The sequence below is a fragment of the Tursiops truncatus genome, chromosome 14, assembly GCF_011762595.2.
Source record: "Tursiops truncatus isolate mTurTru1 chromosome 14, mTurTru1.mat.Y, whole genome shotgun sequence".
Lineage (NCBI taxonomy): Eukaryota > Metazoa > Chordata > Mammalia > Artiodactyla > Delphinidae > Tursiops > Tursiops truncatus.
In genome coordinates this window covers 70,208,629-70,232,259 of record NC_047047.1, presented here as the reverse complement: position 1 = coordinate 70,232,259, position 23,631 = coordinate 70,208,629, and the positions used below count along the sequence as shown (strand labels likewise).

Sequence of the window (23,631 nt, the reverse complement as noted above, 5' to 3'; positions counted from 1 at the left end):
GCTACTATGAGAATAAATTGTTGGGAAACCTCTAATAATAATTTCTTCAACCTTGTATCACATATGAATGGTAAGAAAAGAAACTAAATGATACAAACTTTGGTTAGATGAGTAAATGATGGCCTTGTACAAAAATCTTTATTCTATTTTATGTGAACCAGGAGCAATGTCAAAGAATAAAACACAAGAAAATTAAAGATACATACCTGTCCGTGAATAGGTGATGTAGATACAGGGGACACAGTGCGAGTAAAAGCTGATTTTTTCTGCCATGATGTGTTAACAGTTAGGCTTGAAAACGATACGTTTTGATAATCAGTCACTGATGCTGGTTGATTTGAAGAAAGTGATCTATAAATATAACAATATGACAAAAGTATACTTAATTGTTCAGAATCTTATGAAGTACTACCAATTTATCTATTTGTATATAATATACATTGTGTTGAAACACAACTTGGGCAAAAAAAAAAATTTATGAACTACTGACCCATGTTTTTATTTACTAAACATCAGAATTAAATTTGGAACAAAAGGTACTCTTAGAGAGTCCAGTGCAGATTACAATATGATTAAGTAGCAGGTTGACACAAATACATATTAGGTGTTCACACATTTGCAGAGACGTGTGAACTCCATTATTAGCTAAAAACTTACTCAGAAGTTGAGGTAGCAGATAAAGACACTGTAGGAGGAAGTAAGGCCTTCTTAGGCGACACAGATTTTTCAGACGTTATTTTTTCTACATAGTTGCATGGAAACCAGCCAAAATTTCCTTGAAAACTACCATAAAGCCAACCAGGTTCTCCTATGGTTTTTTCATCAACCTATGGAAACAAAAAGTAGGGTTAACAGTGGTTAGAAAGCCACTTATTTACAAAGGAAAGAGATGCAGACCACTGTCCGGCAGCCTAATTTTCAGAATTAAGTCCGTCTAACTAAACAGCTAAAGCACTTTCTACAGATTATTAACTCTAATGATGGACAAGGTGCCTTTTTAAATTTAAATTTTTAATTTTATCCAAGTTAATACATAAAAATAGTTTACATTCCTATCAGAGTCTTTTTGAACTCTCTAGGAGAAACAGAAAACTTTTTCTGAATACTATTTTCCAGCTGGTAAAACACAGAGGTGATTTATAGTTTCATTTCTTCTCCCAGACATTTCCCTCCTACAGTCTGGCATCCTCTGTCCTCACAGCACCCCTTCTTCCGCTTCTTGGTCCTTTGTCCTTTAAACACTGATGATACCTCAAGTTTTATCGCTGGCTCTCTTACTTCATACTATACACTTCTGGAAGAGGCCCACTCACTTCTATAGTGATCAGTTCTTTATACGATATATTTGCAGAACTGACTTCTTTTTTCTAATGGGATAAGCCTGTACTTTCAACTACTTCCCAGATATCTTCAACTGGATAATCCACAATCCACAAGAACTTCCAAATCAAGTCTAAGATTGAACTTGTTTTCTTCCCCAGTCTACTCCTTCTCCTAAATTCCTGTATCTCTGTTATTCTTACCATCAAAGACTTAGTCATTCTAAATAAAAAATCTTTGGATAGGGAGGGTGGGAGGGAGGGAGATGCAAGAGGGAAGAGATATGGGGACATATGTATATGTATAACTGATTCACTTTGTTATAAAAGCAGAAACTAACACACCATTGTAAAGCAATTATACTCCAATAAAGATGTAAAAAAAAAAAATCTTTGGCTCTTACCTCTCTTACACTTCCATATCCAAACTGTGTTGATTTTGCTTCTAAAAGCTCTTTCGAATTTTTTTTTTCAACCCTACCCTCCTAACCTACTTCAGGCCTTTTTCATTTCACAGCTAGATTACCGTAATCTTTACTCATCCTTCAAGATTCTGTTAACTGCCCCCAAACTAGGTCAGAGTTATCTCATACATACTGTCATGAGATAGCATGCATTATCATACTGTGTGATTCTTTATTTACATGTATCTCTTCCATTTGTCTGTGAGCCTTTTAATTGATACCCATTGCCCAGCATAATACATATTTGCTTAATTCATTGAATAAATATGCCAACTATGTCTCTGTTCTCCACTCCATTTTCTATACTTTTTAGATAACCTTTCTAAAATAGGTTTGACAGTGTTTTACCTATCAAAATCATGTAGAATTTGTATGGTGATTCCATATCCATTAGGATTTTTAAAAACACTTTTTTTGAGGTGTAATTAGCATATTATAAATTTCACATTTAAGGTATTAAATGTGATAAGTTTTGACATACGTATACAGTTGTGAAAAATCACACAACCAAGATAATAACCATATCTATCAACCCAAAATGTCTCCTTTTGCTCTACTGAAAGCACTCCCTCCCACTCCTCCACTTGACCCACACCCCATCTCCAGGAAGACACTGGTCTGCTTTTTGTCATTATAAATTAGTCTGCATGCTCTAGAACTTTATATAAATAAAATCACACAATATACATCCCTTTCTGGGGGGTCTGACTTTTACTCGGCCTATTATTTATTATTTTGAGATCCATCCATGTTGTAGTGAATGTGAATAGTTCATTTCATTTTATTGTTGAGTAATATTACATTGTATGATGTACCACAATTTGTCTGTTTACCTACTGATGGAAGATTGAATTGTTTCCAGTTTCTGGCGATTACAAATAAAGCTGCCATAAACATTTGTCTTTGTATGGACATATGCTTTCAATTCTCTCGAGTAAAGATCTAGGAGTGACAGGGCTGGCTCATATGGTAGATGCATGTTTAACTTATTTTACTGATAATAATGACTTTATTGAGATATAATTCACCATACAATCCTTCCATTTAAAGTACACAAATCAATGGATTTTAGTATATTCACTTATGCAACCATTATCACAATCGATTATAGAAACTTCTCTATTAAAAAGAAACCTTGTACTATGTTGTATCTAACAGTCTAAGAAACCCTTGAGCAGCCCAAAGCTGTAAGGATTTTCTCCAATGTCTTTTTCTAGAAGTTCTACAATTCTAGGTTTTACATTTCAGGATTTACCTCTGATCTATTTTGAGTTAACTTTCATATATGTTGTAAGGAATAAATCAAAATTCATTTTTGTGCATATGGATATCCAAATGTTCCAATGTCATTTGCTTTTTTGAAAAGACTAGGACTTCCCTGGTGGTGCAGTGGGTAAGAATCCGCCTGCCAATGCAGGGGACATGGGTTCGAGCTCTGGTCCAGGAAGATCTCACATGCCGCAGAGCAACTAAGCCTATGCACCACAACTGCTGAGCCTGCACTCTAGAGCCCGAGAGCCACAACTACTGAAGCCCACGCGCCCTAGAGCCCGCGTTCCACAACAAGAGAAGCCACCGCAATGAGAAGCCCGCACACCTCAACAAAGAGTAGCCCCCGCTCGCCGCAACTAGAGAAAGTCTACGCAGCAACAAAGACCCAATGCAGCCAAAAATAAATAAATACATAAATTTATATATTAAAAAAAAGACTATCCTTTCTCCACTGAGTTGCCTTTGTACCTTTATAAAAAATCAGTTATATAAATATGCAGTTGTAGATCCAGTTATTCTGTTCCACTTGTCTATTTTCCAATCTAGATACTAATACTACACCATTCTTATTGCTATAACTTTTATAATAAGCCTTATAATCAGGTAGCATAAGATCTCCAATTTTGTTCTTTTTCCAAAGTGGTTTGGTTATGAATCAGCTTGTACATTTTTACAAAAAAGTGGAAAAGAAGTACTGAGATCTTCCTGAATGGAACACTTGTAGGATAGAGCCTGAGGATTTGCCCAAACTGTCCTCATTTAAGTATTATTTCCTAAGCTCTGTATTTATCTAAAACAGAGATAATTTAGAAAAAAAAATGTTAAAAAAATATATAATATGTATAAAATTCTCTATTAAAAAGGGCTACCCTTTTAATATGTCTGATGAACTTAATGTGATTGAGAGACGCCGATATTGCTGTTTCTGTTATCTTGTGCACGAGACCTATTAGACGTGTGAAAATACCCCTTGGAAAAGAAGTCTGTGCTAATATAATTGTACATTCTATGCTGTCATATGTAGCATATCACATAGACAACTGTCTGGCTGTACTTGGAAGACTTTTTGAAATCTGATTGCTACTCAATGATTTTCTGTTTTAAACAGTGTTAAACAGATCACATATGCAAGTAATAAGACCAAAAATCTTAACACCAATGTATACAATTAAACTGCATAGCTTATATTCTTAAAAAAAAAAAAAGCCTGGTGGGAGTTTGATTGAAACTGCCTTGAATCTATAGAACAATTTGAGGAGAATTGCTTTCTTATCAATACAGAGTCTTCCAATCCATAAACATGTATAGCTTTCCATTTATTTAGGTCTTCCATTTTTCTCAACAATACTTTGTAATTTTCAATAAACAGGTCCTGTACATCTTTTGTCAGTTTTATATCTAAGCATTTCATATTTTGTATGTTACTGTAAATGTTATTTTTAATTTCAATTTCTGAATATCCATTGCTTGTATGTAGAAATACAACTAATTTCTGTATATTGATCTTGTTTCCTGCAACTTTGCTAAACTCACTTATTACTTCTAGTAGCTTTTTTTTTCTTTTTAAGATTCTATGGGATTTTCTACACAATCATGTCTTCTGCAAATTAAATTTACTTCTCCATTTCCAATCTTGATGTCTTTTATTCTATGCTGAGTCACTGCAGATCCATCACGATTTTTATCCTAGAAGATCCCATCTCTCTAGTTTTAAGCTCTTCAAAGTTCAAACTTCTTAGTGTAGAATTCAAGGCCTCTGAAATTGTGGTTTCTTTGTCAAGTACCAACTTACCTTTCTAGCTTCATCTCCTAATATTTGTCCCATATTCTAGGTAAGTGGTTATGTGACATTCTTTAAACACACCAGGCTCAGTGTTTTTGTTCAAGATATTCCTCCTGCCAGAATTTTGTCGGGTTTAGGGGAAAGAACACAGACTTTGGAGTTAAGTGAACCATGTTTCAGTCTTAGCCATGCCACCTGGCTGGTAATCTGCTGTAAGGTAATGAATATCATCTAAAGCCTCAGTTTGTTCATCCATAAATTTGGGGGGAAAATACCTGCCCTACCTTCCTCCAGGTTATTCTGAGGATTAAATTAAGAATATTTATAAAAGTGCTTAGTAAACTGTAAAGCTCTAAACAAGTATAAAGCATAATACTTTGAGCCCTTTCTCCATCCTATCCTTGGGGAAAATGTCCCCAATGCTATTTGGTTGTGTTATTGCTTCATCTTCTGGGTTCCTATAGCACTTTATTTCCTTAAATGGTTAATCTAAACATATCACATTATATTTTGTACAATTATACATATTTCTTTTTTCTTCCTAAACTTTGCCTTCCTTATTCATTTTTATATATCCCCAGTAGGCACATGGCTAGAAACTCAACAAATGTTAACTTGAATAGACTATTCTAAATTAGATAAACAACAGATTCAAAGTTTAATTAATAACAAATGGATTTATTATCAGGCAACTTCATTTGTGTTTATGGTAAATAATTCTCATTTTAATGCCATATGTCTGGCTATTTATTACATCATGAATGAGATATTTAAAAAATCCCTCAATCTAAGCTGCTTTGGTTAATTACACAGATAGTATCATAACTATCTAATTACCATAAAATGGTGTTCTGAAATAGAACAAAGGAACCATTTATAAAATATTATCCTGTAGATCTAGTTAAGACTAGTTTAAAATAGCTAATCCAGAGCACTAAAAATGAAGGCAAGAACATAATAAACCCTGAGGAATATGCAACCTAAACCTGATTTAAATATTTGGTCTAAAGGCAAGGAATCATTGAAAGGTATGAGTACTAGCATTCAACACTCACTTCCTCCTTTTCTTACAAACTTTTAAAAGCAAAATTTCTTTAATACTATTTCCTAATGTTTTCAACCTTCTAAAGAAGAAAAGGCTCAATCATTTATTATTCAGAGTTAGACCAGGTTGGCTCTGTAAGGGGTCAATTTTAACCAATTTCATACCTGTCGTTTATAATTCTAATTGATTTCTAGTGGTCAATTTACATAGAGAGTTAAACTAGAAAAATTTACATAAATTCTCACAGGCCTAGGGAAACTATTACTTCAAAAATATCATTAACAGATAAGGATAGAAAAATAGGTTGTCATGAAAAATGTTGCCATGGTTCAGTGGAATTTATCATCTTTTTCACTTTCACTCAAACCTCCTCGGCCACCTTCATTCATTAAGTTGACCAGATGTTGCCTCCTATCTTACCAACAATACAGAAGCCCTCAGATTTGACCTCACCTCTACCTCAGCACAAGTTATGATCCCATCCATCCCTTCGTCCAGCCCTCCAATCACGAAGGAAAATGTATCCAGCCCTTCCACCTCTCCCTCTTCCTGTGCTATAGACCCCAAGCCCTCAAGATTACCATGAATCTTCCTCCTCTCCATCCATTGGTCAGAACAGAGAGGTCTGACAGTGAGGCATGAGGTGCCTTCCTGAGTGCTCTGTGTTCTGTATGTTGAATTGAGTGGTGGTTTCAAAGATCTATATACATGTACAAATTATTTGAGCTGTACACTCATGGTTGTGTACTTCACTCAATGTAAATTACATTTTAATTAGAAAAAACACCTCCCTCCATTGGTGATTTACTCTTTCTGGTATCATTAACCCTTTTCCTCTGCAGATCCTTTCTATTATTTAAACTTGCTCAAGCTTCTGCCAAGTTAAAAAACAAAAACCAAAAAACAAGAACAACTTCCCTCAACCCACATTCCTCATTATTTACCACCTTTGCTCCCTCCCCTCTTTCAAAAGTCAAGCTCCTTCAGAGAGTTTCATATATTCACTGTCTCCTCTTCCTCCCTTCCAACTGTTCCTCAACTCACTGAAATCTGGCTTCTTCCCCCACCACTCCACTCAACTAATACTCTTCTCCTCAAGGTTAACAATAACTGTGCTGTTGTTAATCTAATGGTTATTTTTTTAGTACTGTCGTATTTTACATGTGGACCACTCGTCTCAATTGTCCCTGACACTAAACTCTGTTTTGTTCCTACCTCTAGTCATTCTTTTATGGCTCCCCCTCCTCTAACAATCCCTTCCATGTCCGTGCTTTTCAGGGACTGCATCCTCAGTCATCTTCCCCCTTCTTTATTACACTCTTGGATGAGCTCTGCCACAGTCGTCTTCAATAACCATCACAACACACGATGACATCCAAACTGGCCTCTAGATATCTCTGGATATCCAACTGCTGCCTAGAAATCTGAAACTCATCCCAAACTGAACTCATTATAATTCCCACTTAAATTTCCTCCTTCTAATCTTTCTGTCTTAATGAATGAACACCATTATCAACCAAGCTGTCCAAATCAGGTATCTGGTAGTAACTCATGACTCATTCTTTACGTCAAAGATTCGGCAGAGAATACAAGCGCTCAAGAAACTCCAGCTAACATTATGTTCCTGCTGTCACTACCACCAGACTGGCTCTCTGACTGTGGGAGACGTCTGCTCTAAAGCTGGAAGCAGTCTACACCCTTTCTTCCTCTACTTCTTCAGGATGTGTCTTTCTCATTAAACCATAAACTCACTAAGAGCAGAGACTGTCTTGTTCACTATATCCCTCGCCTATCATAGCTCCCAACAAGTATTTGCTGAAACAAATGAAAGATATAACCAAAAATATAAGTAAGCTCTTGACCAAACAGAGCTAGGCTACATTGCTTCACTCTTGGACACTACCTCATCATCACCAAGTAGAAGAGGAGGAATGGCAGGGCCAGAAGACTATGGACTCAAGCTCCTCAGCTGAGGAGCAGCTATGGCACTGTCCATGTGGCAATGGCAACAGAAGGAATGTGTAGCTGGGGATTGTCTTGAGCATTTGAATAGATGGTTCTGGTAAACCCTATTCCAAGTATCATTAAACATTTGCTACCTAACTGATAAAATACACCAAACTGGTGACAGTGCAGGTTAAAAAAGAAAACAGACACTGGCTAGGTATTCTAAGTAATACTGCCTTTATTTACTAAGAAGAAAACTGAAGCCAGGATTAAAATCGAAGTCGGTATGCTTCTAAAGCCTGTATTCTTTCCAGTAAATCACATAGCTCTGTCAAATGCTATTCCCTGCATCTTCTCTTATTCATTCATTTTACATCATTTGTGATTATACAATAAAAATCTTTCTGTTCCAAGGAACAAGGGTCTGCATCTAATTAGAGCTACAGAACTTAACTCCTTCAACTCTTTTAATGGTTGCCAGAAAATAACCAGCTCCCCCAAATTTCATTGGTAATTTATTAAAATAACAAAATATCACCTTTTATGACATAAAGCAGTATGGCAGAGTGGAAAGAACACTGGATATGGAAATCAAAAGACATGTACTTGCACTCCACATTGGCAGTGTGCTGCTGACAGTTACAACTTGTGTTAAGTCTTCCTACCTAGAATATGGCAATAATAATAACTGTCCTATGCAGCTCTGTGGTATGTCATAAGAACCAAATGAGGTAATGCTTAAGGTATATTTTTAAAATGGTAAATCACTATATAATAGTATACTCAATATTATTATAGAAAGTAATATAGTACATTGCATTCAGCTTATTCATGAGAAAAAAAGATTTTGTTTCCTACCTGTATTATATCCCCAGAATTAAAACTCATTTCGTCATGGTTCCTTGCTTCAAAGCAATATAATGCTCTGTAATTTACCAAAGCACCGGCTGGCTCACCTAAAGAGAAGATAATTGTCATTATCTGCTTCTTTCATATATACACATCTTTGCTATGACTCAATAAAGAGCTTGAAAAGAAAAAAACTGAGCATCAAACAGTATCATGAAAATCCATTTAATATAGGCTTGTTAGAATTTAAGTATTTTCAATAGTCACAGAATCAATATAAAAACAAACAAGGACATTCATCTTAAGTAGGAGTCAGTAAAACAAAGAGATGGCTTGCAGGGTGTGCCACGCGCATGGATGAAGGAAGGTGGGGTGGTAATTGTCAAGTGGAGGGAGACTAAGTTCCAAGAGGCTTAATTTGATCTGCGAAGGTCAGAATATCACAGGGAAGAAGAGCACAAAAGGGAGATCACAGACAGAAGGTTAGTCAGTAAACAGGGTTGACTACAGATGTATCAGCACGGTTCTTAAAAAAAAAACAGTACAAGAGTTCACAAGTGTACTTGACAATAGATGAAAAATATTTTACTTTGCTCATTTGTAGAATAAATGCTTTAACTTAGAAAAATTTCAACACATTGTATCATTAATAAGGATTCAAAGGTTTGTGCATTCAGAAGAAATACAATAATATTTAAAGTATTTTAGAAATGCACTCTGGGGTGTATCAGAAACAATGTATATCTTCTGAGAAAATTTCAGTGTGCAAAGACTTAAAACTTTACTGTTGCTTCATTAAAATAAACAGTTTAGTTACACTGGTGGAATAAAATATTTTAAACTATTTACTTCAATTATGAAAACTGTGTCAGGGTTTATGCACTGTTAGTGACGCCTATCTTCTTTTCTTTGTGTCGCTTTAAGATTTCTACCCTCAGTCTGTTTTTTCTTTTTTTTTTTTCCCTCAGTTTGTTTTAATAAACCCACGAACTTCTCATCCAAGTTTAAATTAGGAAAAGGTCTTTTCTGACTCTAAGGATTAGTATTCATTTTAATTTTCTTCTTTTTTTGAACCTCATCAGAGTCTACTTTTTTCTTTTCGCTTTTGTTGTTCTGTTTCAGAAAAATCAAATCAATTATTTTCATCCTTATCCTTACTTTGTTTCTCCTCAGCTTTCCACTCCACTTCTTGAACTTTTTCTTGTGTTTTTTCTTCTTGGAGTCGCTTTTGTTTTTCTTCTTCCTCCTTTCTAAGATTTTCTTTCCATAAGTTTTCTTTTCCTTGTTTTGCTTTCCTTTACATGAAAGAAAAAGAGTTTGCATAATGTCCTAAATTTTTTTTATGCAAAATAAAAATGTAATAGAAGATCTTGTTCCTGACAAACTAAAGAAAAATTACACATTTCTTATATATTTAAATATAATCTTAGGGACTTCTCTGGTGGTGCAGTGGTTGAGAATCTGCCTGCCGATGCAGGGGACACAGGTTCGAGCCCTGGGCCAGGAAGATCCCACATGCAGCGGAGCAACTAAGCCCGTGCGCCACAACTACTGAGCCCATGGGTCACAACTACTGAAGCCGTGCACCCTAGAGCCTGTGCGTCACAACTACTGAGCCCATGCACCACAACTACTGAAACCTGCGTGCTCTAGGGCCCACATGTTGCAACTACTGAGCCCGTGTGCTGCAACTACTGAAGCCCGTGTGCCTACAGCCTGTGCTCCGCAACAAGAGAAGTCATGGCAATGAGAAGCCCGCACACCGCAACGAAGAGTAGCCCCTGCTCGCCGCAACTAGAGAAAGCCCACGTGCAGCAATGAAGACCCAACACAGCCAAAATAACAAAATTAAAAAAAAAATACAATCTTATATAGTTATATATTATATATAGCAAAGACATATTAGTAGGGGGGTGTGGAGAAACCATGGGGGTCAGGGCTGAAGGGGAAAACCAATTAATCAATCAATTAATCAAGAGAGAAACTAAGCACAAGTAGATGAGCTAGGGAGTGTGACTAACAATTTCTCACACTCTCAAATTTCTTCCTGCCAGCCAACCTCCCAAACCCAAGAAAAAAAGTGGAAAAAAACTGTAATGGAACTGTTCAGAAAACGAATCTAAAAATTATATCTAAATTTCCTTCCCTTGTCTCCAGATTCTTCACAAGGACTGCTGTCAAACTCTTATTCCCACTATCCTAGCTAATCCCTGTTTTCAGGATTGAGTCATTGCTGTGAAAATAGGAAATACTGCTGGACAGATTATCTACTTCTTATATTATCACTCAAAAGTCTTTTTCATTTGTTAGATTTTAGATAATAGAGCATTTTTCCTCTATAGGTCCATACTTCTGTACATGTTTCTATGACATTTGATATAGCTGCAGCTTGGTTTCTAGCTGGTCAAGATGGTCTAAGATCAGCTTAGTTGTTTTAGTATTAGAATTAATGCTTACTGGAGTTCTTCTTGCATATACTTTTTATGATCTTACTGGAGGCAGAGCAGTCACCACTAATTAGCACCTTCTTCAAGTCTCAGCACACATTATCAGGGGCTATGAAGATTGTGACTGGATGCATCCCTAGGATTTGGGGGCATTTATGCCCCACCAAGGTGAAAGTCTTGGCTTAATTCCATATCTCTATTCCTATAATTCCTGGAGGAATTTGGAAATCCTGGATAATTCCAAAAACTGTACACCCACTCAGTCATGAACCCTTCCTCCTCATCCCCCAAATGTCTTATACTTCATACTCCTGGTTCATTATCCCACAACTAACTTCCTCTCAACCCTTTGCAAATCCTCCTACACCCTCTATCACTTTGCAGAGTGCTTTCTCTAGCACTTTCTGTAACTGACATCCAGCTCTCCTTTGAGAGGCATGCTTCTCTTGCAGTCCTTAAGCAATTCCGACCAATATTCCCTTTCCCAGTTCTCAGTAACTTTCCCTGACACTCTCCCATGCCTAGGATGACCCAACCTACCTTTATTTAAATTCCCATAGCATTATAAACACCACTATCAGAGTACCTGCCACATATTTACTGGGATAAAGACTAGAGAGTTAAGAGAATAAAAAATTAAATTTTGGTAAAGTTTCTATGTGCGTGTTTGTGGATGAGAAACTGGTCCACGGCCAGAAGATGCTTCAGAAGTTGGACAAAGAGGCCACAGCTACAATGTGAAAACCTGACTATTACCAATAGCTTGGGACGAGAAGGCAACATACCTGAGCAAATGGCCAAGAAATCAAGATGTAGTACTAAGACCCAGCTCTGGACCAATTCTACATGCTCTGATTTCTTCCCTCTACTAAAGCAGGATAATGTGCAAGGACAATGAATAAAATGAAAATGTGTATTACTAATATGGTCTGTTGGCCTGAAAGGAATTGTGAGCAATGATGGAGAGATATCAAGATACTTGCATGTGTAAACAGAAAATTCTTACTAGCACATGACAGTCTCCATCTCTGTCAATCAAGAAGATTATTTACTACTAATGAATGAATGAATAAAAGTTGTTTTATTTGAGGATGCTCTTCAGAAGACTTAAAATAATATTTGTGGAACATTCTGAATGTGACTAATTTATTTTGATGATTTATTTTGATGTCTGTCAATTTCTTTGACAACTACTCATTTTACTTTTTAGAAATGGACTTCTTATATCTAAGGGAGAGCCCAAAATGAATAAATTCAAATAGAAAAAAAAAAAAAGAAAATTCTAACACAGGGACTGCACTGCACAGTTCCCTTGTGCAATGTTAAGTGGCACAAGTTAGATGGCAAATAAAAGCCTTAATTTGAACTTTACTGTCTCCACGTCTATATTATTCTGGGATCTCTTGTTAGGGAATCACAAAAGTAGGGGTCTTAGAATAAAGAGTATTATAGCTATTTGTTTAGCTGTCTGACTCTCCTACTAGAATTATGACAAATCTAGGGGCAAGGAGTAACCCAGAGACTACCTGCATCGCAGTCAACAGTGACCACTCAGTAAAAATGTGTTTAAGTGGTTATTCTAAAGCCATTAAGAAAAGAGGCCTGCTATATGGTAATGTGTCTTTCTTGCCTTCCCAGTAAAGTTATTAGCTCTTTCATAGACATTATTGTCTACTCTTCTCCAGGGCAAAGAAATGTTGGTTTATTGATATTTGTTCACTAATTATAATAATTTCTGACCCTAGAGAACTTGGGAGAAACATAGGAACATATTAGAAATAGAATCTTACTGATAGAAAAAAAAATCATGCAAAGTCTCTAAATGAATGGTTCTAAGCTTCAGATACCACAACTGTCTCACTTTTCCTTGCCATAAATGTAGGCAGTTGATATAGCTCAGATATATACAAAGAAGCCTGCATCAACATGGCATTTCTACACTCAGTATTACACTCTATAAAATTAAGTACTTGGTTTTTATGATTTTTCAGGAAACGGTCATGGATTTATTATTGAGAGAGAGAAATAATGAGTGCTTATTACCTGCAAAACATTATACTTGGTTCTTTAGTTTTATTTAATTCTGAGTTACTTATGAGGTATGCATTAATGTTTCTATTTTTCAGGTGGAAAAACTGAGGTTCCAAAAGGTAAAGTGACTTAACCAAGATCATCCAGATAGTAAGTGGTAGATCAAGAATTCTAAATCAGGTCTGACTCAAAAGTCTGTATTTTTCACTAATGGAACATAAAATTGGTTACTGTAAACTCAGTCCACAAAAGAAGGACTGAACTTCTAAAATTTAGTATCTAATTAGCATCTTAGGATAATCATTTTATTCCCCTTAATTTTTCATAGTCAAACTAAAAATATGGGCAACAAAATTAGAATTCTAATAGCAATATAGTATAATAAATTTATCAACTATATTACCTTGTAGCCTCGTCTTCTAGTTTCTTTTTCTGTATTAGCTCTAATCTTTTTCTTTCAATTTCCCTCAGCTTGTCACGTTTGATCTTATAAAGTTGTTCAAGGGCTAACTGCTGTGTATTGTAGCTTTCTCTCAGTTCCTAAGGAGAAAATAAGAAGTTAACGTGGCATTGATTTAAATACTTTTGTCTTATGCAAAAATGTGGCAACTGCATTAAAAGATAAAAATCATAAAGCAAGTTTAACTAAAGTAAAAAGATTAAAAGTCTTAAAAAATCCAGATGATTGAAAAATTCTTGAAAACAGTAAGTATTTAAGGTATGTGGCCAATGAGGACAAATGCATGTTAAAATCATCTGCTTTTATATTAATTCATTTCTAAGGAACACAGAATCTTTCACAAGCTAATCCTTTGATTTGGTACTTCCTTTTCAATAAAAAAGCAATCTATTAAAAATACAGGGAAACAATTTTCTTATTCTAACATTTGAAGAGGAATTTTGCTCAGTCATATTTTTGACACATGTAGTTTAACCAAGTTACCCATAACTTTTACCCAGTAAAATAATGAACTAAACACAGAAGCAATTATTCAATAATTTAATAATTATTCAATATTTATTTAATTTAAATAATAATATATTAAATAATTTAATAACTAAAAATGGAAAAGATAATGTCTACCTAAAACCATGACTAGAATGGGCCAAAATAATGAAAAATATTCCAAACAGGGATTAAAATAAACAATTGTTTATTGAGCATCTAGCTCACTGCAAAGTGCTATAAAGATTCACAGCGATCCAATCCAAGGCCGTCTTGACTCCCAAGTCCATAGTCCTTGTCTTCAAAGAGTTCAGTCTCAAAGTAAAGTGCCAAAATCTGGGATATAGGTAAGTGTCTTCGCAGAAACTTGTGACTATCTGTTCAGCATTTCCTTTCCCTCTTCTGCTAACTGCACCCTTCCTCCTTTTGGGAAGCTGATTTACCCCCCAATCCCACCCTTCTATGTGGTTTTGATGAGTCTGTCAGATTCAGTGCTCCTAACTCCCACCCAAGTGTGGTCACTGGATCTAAAACAATCACAGCACCTCACCTCCCTGGCAAGAATGACTGGTTCAAAGGATGTGCACATGATCCAGGCTGGGCCACAAGCCCTTCCCAGGATTCAGATATATTGAAGAGGGCAGAAAGAAGTCTTTCCTTCACTAAACTCATTAAAATGGGATAAGGTAAACCTGGAGCTGCCCCACTTCCTAGTGAGGCCATCAGGGGTAGGAATGAAGTCAAAACAGGAAAGAGAGAAGCAAAGATTAGAGATAGAGTTGGAGAGAGAGGGAGTGCTGGGGGAACCAAATCTCCAACTTCATTCCTGTGTCTAGGAACTGCCCCGTCTACTGATTCAGTCAATGGTCTTAGTACTCTTGCAATAACCACTCTTTTCAGCTTAACTATTTTGAACTAAATTTCTTTTACTTGGAATCTATAGAATCCTGAACAAGGGAGTAGAAAAAGCCTGGGATAAGGAAGAGGAAAAAACCCCAAAAAACTCCCACAAAAACCTAAAGTAAACAAAGGAGACTTCATGGCAAAGGTGGGAGCTTCAACAACATTTAGATAGAATTTTTTGGTAAAAGATGTCTTGGGGCATCTATCTACACACAAAAACAAAACTCCAAACCACAAACAAATGAAAACAACCTAAGCTCTACTTCTTAATATTTTATAGGTGAACCCTTTTAACTCGATTGAAATGGTAGATCTAATCTGAGAAAATGTGGTATCCAGAGACTATGCCCAAAATGTCTAAGATCAAGACTTGCAGCTTAAGACAACAAGAATACAAATACTACATTCATAGCAAAGTTTTCACAGATCTCAGCTTCTGTAGTTCTCTTTGTTGCACCTTTCTCTAAACTCTATTGATGGGACTTCCTGGCGGTCCAGTGGTTAAGATTTTGCCTTCCAATGCAGGGGGTGCAGGTTCGATCCCTGGTCAGGGAGCTAAGATCCCACATGCCTCGCGGCCAAAAAACCAAAACATAAAACAGAAGCAATATTGTAACAAATCAATAAAGACTTTAAAAATGGTCCACATCAAAAAAATCGTTTAAAAAAAAAACCAAACAACTCTATTGAAAAGCGGAAGGCTACAATGGTTACAATCTGTGGAGAAGCAGTGTGGTTTAGTGATAAGGGCACATGGAGCACTGGTCTGGAATAAAACGCCAAGGTCTGAATCAGGCTCTATCTGTGACTAGCTGAGTAATCTTAGGAAAGTTACTTAACAGTCTCCTCATCGTAAAATGGGGTTAATTATAGTACATGCCTCATAACACTGCTATGAGGACTGAATGGGTTAATACACATAAAGTGCTTACAATAGGGCAGGGCACATAGTAAGTCCTCAGTAAATATTAGCTATATTATTGGCTGAAGTCATAAATAGAATTATAAGTTTAAAAGGAGAGTGAAGAGGAGTCAAATTAATGTCTGATCTTAATATGGCTCTAAGGTTAGCCCTCTAACTTGTCCTTTAAAATACTGTTCCAAGTCTTCCTTCATTAGCCCATTCCTCCAGTGTGTGAATTAACGAGCTTCCTTGTGCTCCCCAAGACGTTCTGTGCATTCCCCTATCACAGGCAGCGTCTTCTGACTGTATGACTGTCTCCACTGGAGTGAGTTTCTGGACAACAGGACTGTCTTTCATCAAGGTATCCCCACCCAAGAGAGAGCCTGGTACAGTGTAGTTATTTAATTAGTATTTACTGGATGAATGAAAATACATAAACCATAGTCTATGCATATTAATACGATTTGAAGAGCACCACAGGGCTTCTCAAAAACATTTCCTCTGCCTGACTTACAATGATCCTAGAAATTCTTATCATTAGACTCACTCCTCTGAGTTAAGTCCTGCTTCCAGGAGGTCCTGGTTAAATCTATCAGTTAACTATCACTTTGCTGTACAGCAGAAATTAACACAACACTGTAAATGAACTATACTTCAAATAAAAAAAAACTATCAGTTAACTGAAAAGAAGTAAACAATCTGCACTTAACGAAAAGAACTGTACTCCGTCTTAACGGAATAACAGATCATTCTTTTCAGGTTAAGGAAGTTCTCTTCCATTCCTAATATGCTAATAACTTTTTCATTTTTTCATCATGAATAGATGTTAAATTTTATCAAATACCTTTTCTGCATTTAGTGAGATAAGCATACTATTTTTCTCCTTTAATCTGTTTATATGGCAAATTACAGTCAACAGTTTTACATGTCAAATTATCTTTGCATGGCTAAGATAAATCCAACTTGGTCATAATGGAGTATCCTTCTTATAAATTTCCACATTCAACTTTGCAATATTCTTTAGAATTTTTGCCTCTATGCTAAATTGGTCTATAATGATCCTTTCTCATACTATTCTTATCAAATTTTGAGGTTTATGATAGTTTCATACAATAAGTTGGGAATATTCCCTCTTCTACATTTTGAAACAGATGTATAAGACTGGAGTTATTTATTCCTTCAGTAAAATTCTGGGTCTGGATTCTCTTTTAGGGAAGATTTTAAACTATGGAATTAAAATATTTTGTGACAATAGAGCTACATAAATATTTTATTTTTCTTGAGCCAGTTTCAGCAAATTCTGATTTGTTCATTTCACCTACGTTTTCATATTTATGTGCAAAATTTTTCATAATAGTCCCTTCTCTTTTATTGTTTGCAATGTATTTAGTTATAGCTCTTTTTCACTCCTTTATTTTTATTTTGTCTTTAAATTAAGTCTTGCCAAAGGTTTGATAATTTTATTAATCTATAAAGAGAGTCAAATTTTGGCTTTCTTGATTCTCTGTATTAAATATCTGTGTTCTGTTTCACTAATTTCCTTCTACTTTTTTCCCTTTATTACGCTAGTCTTTTTCTAGCTTCTTAAGTTGAACACTTAGCTTATAAATTTTCATCTTTTTAACAAAAATATAACCATTTAAGGTCAAATCCTGACTCTCTGGGTTGAATTTCTGCTTGCTACCTCTGTGCAACTTAATTTACTCCTATGTGAAATGTGAACAAATAATAGGACCTACCTCAACGGGTTAATATTAAGGATTAAATAAATTAATATAAGTAAAACATTTAGAACAGTGCCAGTCACAGATAAAGCCTTTAATAAATCCTATTATTAGTATATCTTATGAATTAGAAAATAGTTATTGACTCCTGATATGGAATATGGGGAATCTGCTCATTTACACTATCCCCCATCTCCTCTCCATCGTCCAGTGTTTGTTATAATTTAAAAATATACTTATTCTACTATTTCATTTTCATAAACATTTGACATTTTGCAACGTAATTTTTCTCCAAGTTTTTATTTTGAAAACTTTCAGATCTACAAAAAATTTGACTAAGTTGAAGACGCTGATGCTTTCACCCCTAGAACTTCATCATTATTCTATGTAACTACGGTGTCAATGTCAGTACCAAACTAAAGAAATTTAATAGTGACATAATAATCTTAATACAGAATTCATATTCAAAAGATGTTCCCTCCCAATAGTGTAAATATTGTCCTTAATAACAGCCTTTTTTTGGCTCCATAATCCAATCAAGGACCATACACTTCATTTCATCATTGTAAGAAGATTTCCTCCATCTTTTATGAGATTCACATTTTTAGAGTGTGGGTTAGTCAGCTATTTTACAGACCAAACCACAATTTGAGTTTGTCTGATTATTTCCTTACACTTACACAGATGAAATATTTTTGGCAAAAATAGTATAGAAGTGATGTGTCTTAAAAAAAAAAAAAAGAAGTGATGTGTCTTTTTCAGCACATCATATCAGGAGACACATAATGTCAGCTTCTGCCATTTGGGTAATGTTAAATTTGACTGCTTGGTTGAGGATGGTTTACCAGTTTCTGGCCTGAGTATTTTCTTTGCTCTTCATTGCCATTTCTAGATGATTATTTCTTCTTACTCTTACAAACTCCATCTTTTTCTGAGGCTCAGAATAACATCCAGCAGTACCACCCTCCCATTCCTCTTTATTGTCATCTATGGATCACCTGGTCACTGATCCTCATTCATTCGTTTTCATTATTCTTCCAGTCTTTGACATCAATGTAGATGACCCCATCAAAACCTCAACTCAGACTGATCTCCTCAAACACGGGGAGGGGGAAGTGTAAGCCGGGACGAAGTGAGAGAGTGGCATGGACATATATACACTACCAAATGTAAAACAGACAGCTAGTGGGAAGCAGCCGCATGGCACAGGGAGATCCGCTTGGTGCTTTGTGTCCACCAAGAGGGGTGGGATAGGGAGGGTGGGAGGGAGACGCAAGACGGAGAAGAAATGGGGATATATGTATAGCTGATTCATGTTGTTATACAGCAGAAACTAACACATCATTGTAAAGCAATTATACTCCAATAAAGATGTTAAAAAAAAAAAAAAAGAAAGGTAGCGATTGAAATAGTAACCTGGGAAATGTCAGTCAAGTAACAACTAAGAGCATGTGGTTTATCTGATGCTGAGTTGAAAACTGTAAGAACTGGTGTCCAGGGTGCTGACAGGACTTGGGCAGCTCTGCTAAGTCATTCTAAGTGACCAGAAACTATGAATTCAAAAGCATTCTCAATGTTCATTCTTGGGGCTAAACATATGTATTTCAGCACACTGGAGGAAAATTTTCCAAGTGAATATTATACAGATAAGAAGGCTTAATTATCCCTTGGCACTGTTCCTTTCCTGCCTCAGAATTATTGAAAAAAATACTGAAAAACACAAATAGGATTTATGCAAATGTAGGTATTTGACAACAGATCTTCTGTATAGATAGTTTTATAAAACATAATTATAAAAAAGTGTATATGGTTTAAGAAGGTTATAAAGTTTAAGAGCATCACAGTAGGAGGATTATAACTTTCTATTGTGATAAAATCCATCGACAAACACATGAAAGAATGCTCAACATCACTAATCATTAGAGAAATGCAAATCAAAACTACAATGAGATATCATCTCACACCAGTCAGAATGGCCATCATCAAAAAATCTACAAACAAATGCTGGAGAGGGTGTGGAGAAAAGGGAACCCTCTTGCACTGTTGGTGGGAATGTAAATTGATACAGCCACTGTGGAGAACAGTATGGAGGTTCCTTAAAAATCTACAAATAGAACTACCATATGACCCAGCAATCCCACTACTGGGCATATACCCTGAGAAAACCATAATTCAAAAAGAGTCATGTACCATAATGTTCACTGCAGCTCTATTTACAATAGCCTGGAGATGGAAACAACCTAAGTGTCCATCATCGGATGAATGGATAAAGATGTGGCACATATATACAATGGAATATTACTCAGCCATAAAAAGAAACGAAATTGAGCTATTTGTAATGAGGTGGGTAGACCTAGAGTCTGTCATACAGAGTGAAGTAAGTCAGAAAGAGAGAGACAAATAGCGTATGCTAACACATATATATGGAATTTAAGAAAAAAAAATGTCATGAAGAAGCTAGGGGTAAAACAAGAATAAAGACACAGACCCACTAGAGAATGGACTTGAGGATATGGGGAGGAGGAAGGGTAAACTGTGACAAAGCGAGAGAGTGGCATGGACATATATACACTACCAAACGTAAGGTAGATAGCTAGTGGGAAGCAGCCGCATAGCACAGGGAGATCAGCTCGGTGCTTTGTGACCGCCTGGAGGGGTGGGATAGGGAGGGTGGGAGGGAGGGAGATGCAAGAGGGAAGAGATATGGGGACATATGTATATATATAATTGATTCATTTTGTTGTAAAGCAGAAACTAACACACCATTGTAAAGCAATTATACTCCAATAAAGATGTTAAAAAAAATAAATAAAATAAAATCCATCGAAAATAAAACTTCTCATTTTAACTAAAAAAAGTAAAAACAAAACAACTGATCTCCTCAACAATGATTTTTTTGACTCCATTTAATCCCTCATTCGCATTATTATACCCTGAATCTTGTCATCATCACAAAGAGAACTACCACTGATCAGTATCCCATTTTCCAAACTTAAGTTCTTATCCTTCAAGCTTTTCTTATATATGGTACATCCATTTCAACAGGTTTCCAACCTCACTGAGACCTCCATTCTGTTGATCCCATCATCCTCTCTTCTTTCATCAGCACCCCTTCCTCTCTTCATATCCCTTCATGTCCAGTACCTATTTCAGAGTTCATGTTTATCACAGTTACTGTGTTAAGATCTGTAGTTCCCTTGTTCCTCCCTATCTGCCCATGTCTATTAAAACCTCAAACCTGTATGAATCTATTAACCTATGTCATCATCCTTTTCCATGCTTACACATAAACAGCTGAACTTTTGGTGGGGAAAAAAAAAAGACACAATTAGGCCTGCTGTTTTCAATTTAAATTTATGAACTCCAACTTCAAATAGGCATTCAACATTGCTCAGGACACCTACTGTTTTCCTCTACTAAGCTTGCACTCCCCACCCCCACTAAGATGTGTATTTCATGCCTACTTTTCACTCCTGAAATTTCCCAATCTTCCATTCATTCTTTTCACTACCAGCCAATAATCTTGCCTCATTAAGCCAGACTGGAATTCCCTCATCTTTCCATCTCAAAAGCAATAAAACTTCCTACATCTGCATCCATCTCCTTCTAGTCTAGTTTGAGTTATTCCATGTCCTCAACCACCCATGAAGACTCTTTGTAATGATCTAACTTGCTTCTGATTTTAGGTTTTGAAGCTATCAACTTCCTACTCTCTACCAACAAATTTAGCCGACTTCACACCTATCTTATCCCCATATGTTACACTGGAAGTATTCTTTTTCTCTTGTCCTTCAATCTATGCTCCAGATTATATCTTAGTCTGCTTCCTTGGGACTTTGCTCCATCAATTATCACTACTTTATATGGTCAATCTCAATCTCTCACTTTCCTCCTCCTTCCCTTCCTCTCTCTTCTACTTTAAGTCTTGTCTTTCTTTTCTTTCTTCTTTTTTTTGAATTTAAAAAATAGCCTTTACTTAAAAGAATAAATTACATGGAATCAGAAGTTTTCCTAAAACCTGTGATACATGGTTTTCTGCTGTTTTTTGACTAATTTCTTTCTACTTTTTTTCTCATAAACTCTATATACCAATACTAACTCTAAATGCTGTATATTTTCTGACTGAGAACATTCAAAACCATTCATTCATTCAACAAGTGTGTATTGCCATACATGATGTTCCATGCACTGTTCTAGGTGCTGGGAATTCAGCAACGAAATATTTGGCTTGAGCCTGGCAATCATCTTTAAGACACTAAGATGGATAAGGTTAGTTACCTAAAAAGCTTAATTTTCTCCATTTCCATTCTCCGGTCCTAACAGAAACTATCCATTCCTCATGTATCCATAAGCTGCACAAAAAGGTGATACCACTTTCAAGGGTGGTCCTAATTATTCTTTTATTTTTCAACTTTATTAAAGTATAATTGGTAAATAAAAACTGTATATATTTAAGGTATACAATTTGCTGCTTCAATACACATATACACTGTGAAATGATCACCATAATCAAGCTAATTAACATATTCATTTCCTCATATAGTTACCATTCCCTCCTCCCCCCCCTTCTTCTCTCCCCCCCCTTTCTTTCCTCCCTCCCTCCCTCCCTTCCTCTCTCTCTTTCTTTCTGTGGGAGAATGTTTAAGATATATACTCTTAACAATACTGTATTGTATAGTTGAAATTTTCTAATTATAGTCACCATGCTGTGCAGTGGGTTTCACAACTTATCCATCTTACATAACTGAAACTTTGTATCCTTTGTCATCTTTCTTAAACAAACAAAGTTTTCCTCATGCTCTCTTTTCACTCTCCTAAAGAGTTGTTTACACGCACTCCACCCCTCCTCAGCTCCCATTCATTCCTGATCTGCCGCAATCCAGCCTCTGCTGGTCACTCAACTGAGATGGCACTTTCAGAAAGGTCTTCAAAGGTCTCCTTGTTGACAATTCAATGGATACTTTTCAGTACTAAGTTAACTGACTGCTCTGTATCATTTCCAATGACTACAGAAAGCCTCTTTTCTTGCTTTCTGTAACAACAGTCGGTCTCCTGACCACTCTGACAGTATAGGTTTCATTCCCTTTTACATTCCTAAATTGCCTCTGATGAAACCTCAACAAGCAGTGAAAGGTTGGAAGGCAGGAAGCAGAAGGAAGAAAGGAAAACAAGAGACAAGAATAATCTGCTAGCCTGTGGAGAATCAAATGCTAACTCGAAGAATCAGACTTCGGTGTGTGAGTACAGTCCACAAATATCATCAAACTGCACTGTATACGTGAAGAAACACTTAGGTTTACATTTCTGTGTGATCTGCAGCAAAAGTTCTAAGACCAGATAATCTGGCCATTCATGCTATAAAGGAAAGGATGATACCATCTTTCCAACTGCCCTACCTTTGCTTAGGTAACAAATGAGCTCTACTTATGTTCTCGTCTTCACTGTGTATGTATATGTAATTGCCCCATTGCCATCCATTTTAGTACTGAGTAGAATACAGTCAAAAATCTACTAGGGTCAGCAAGTGGTAAATATAAAGCAACTTTCTTTAAACTAAATTAAAATAGGAATTCACTGAATGTTTTAAATATTCTTTGTGCTATCTATACATGACAAAGTGAATTACTTGTTTATAAATATGATTTAAACATTTTTATGTGTGGTGCAAGGGTATCTAAATATGAGGCCTGATAACTAGACAAAACTAAAGCTGCACCTGCATTATTGGTTCTTTAAGATTTTTCTTAAAGAAAAATCTTACAGCAGTATTAGGAAGCAGCCTGATATATATACGTGACATAACCTTGCACTAGATTTCAGAAGGTGTAAGTTTTATTTTAAACAATAATTTCAGTGATATGGGTAAATAATTTAATCTCACATTCCCTTAGTTTCCCTTTTAATTGAATGAGTAATCATCCCATCAGTTAGCCCAACTCACAGGGATGTTGTACGGGAACCAGGAAATATTTCTCAGTGTCCTGGGCGCCTCATGCG

At 36.0% G+C, this 23,631-nt stretch overlaps 1 protein-coding gene across 11 annotated transcripts in view; it reads right to left on the bottom strand.

The window, feature by feature from the left end:
* ITSN2 (intersectin 2) overlaps nt 1–23,631 on the bottom strand; it is a 161,299-nt gene that overhangs the window by 64,688 nt on the left and 72,980 nt on the right. For all 11 annotated transcript variants that reach the window (XM_019943133.3, XM_019943132.3, XM_019943139.3 and 8 more), the window contains 5 exons: nt 13,561–13,697; nt 9,838–9,974; nt 8,689–8,786; nt 658–827; nt 207–351 (listed from right to left, as the gene is read on the bottom strand). In XM_019943133.3, the coding sequence (XP_019798692.1) occupies nt 207–351; nt 658–827; nt 8,689–8,786; nt 9,838–9,974; nt 13,561–13,697 (687 nt within the window). The remainder of the gene's footprint in view (nt 1–206; nt 352–657; nt 828–8,688; nt 8,787–9,837; nt 9,975–13,560; nt 13,698–23,631) is intronic.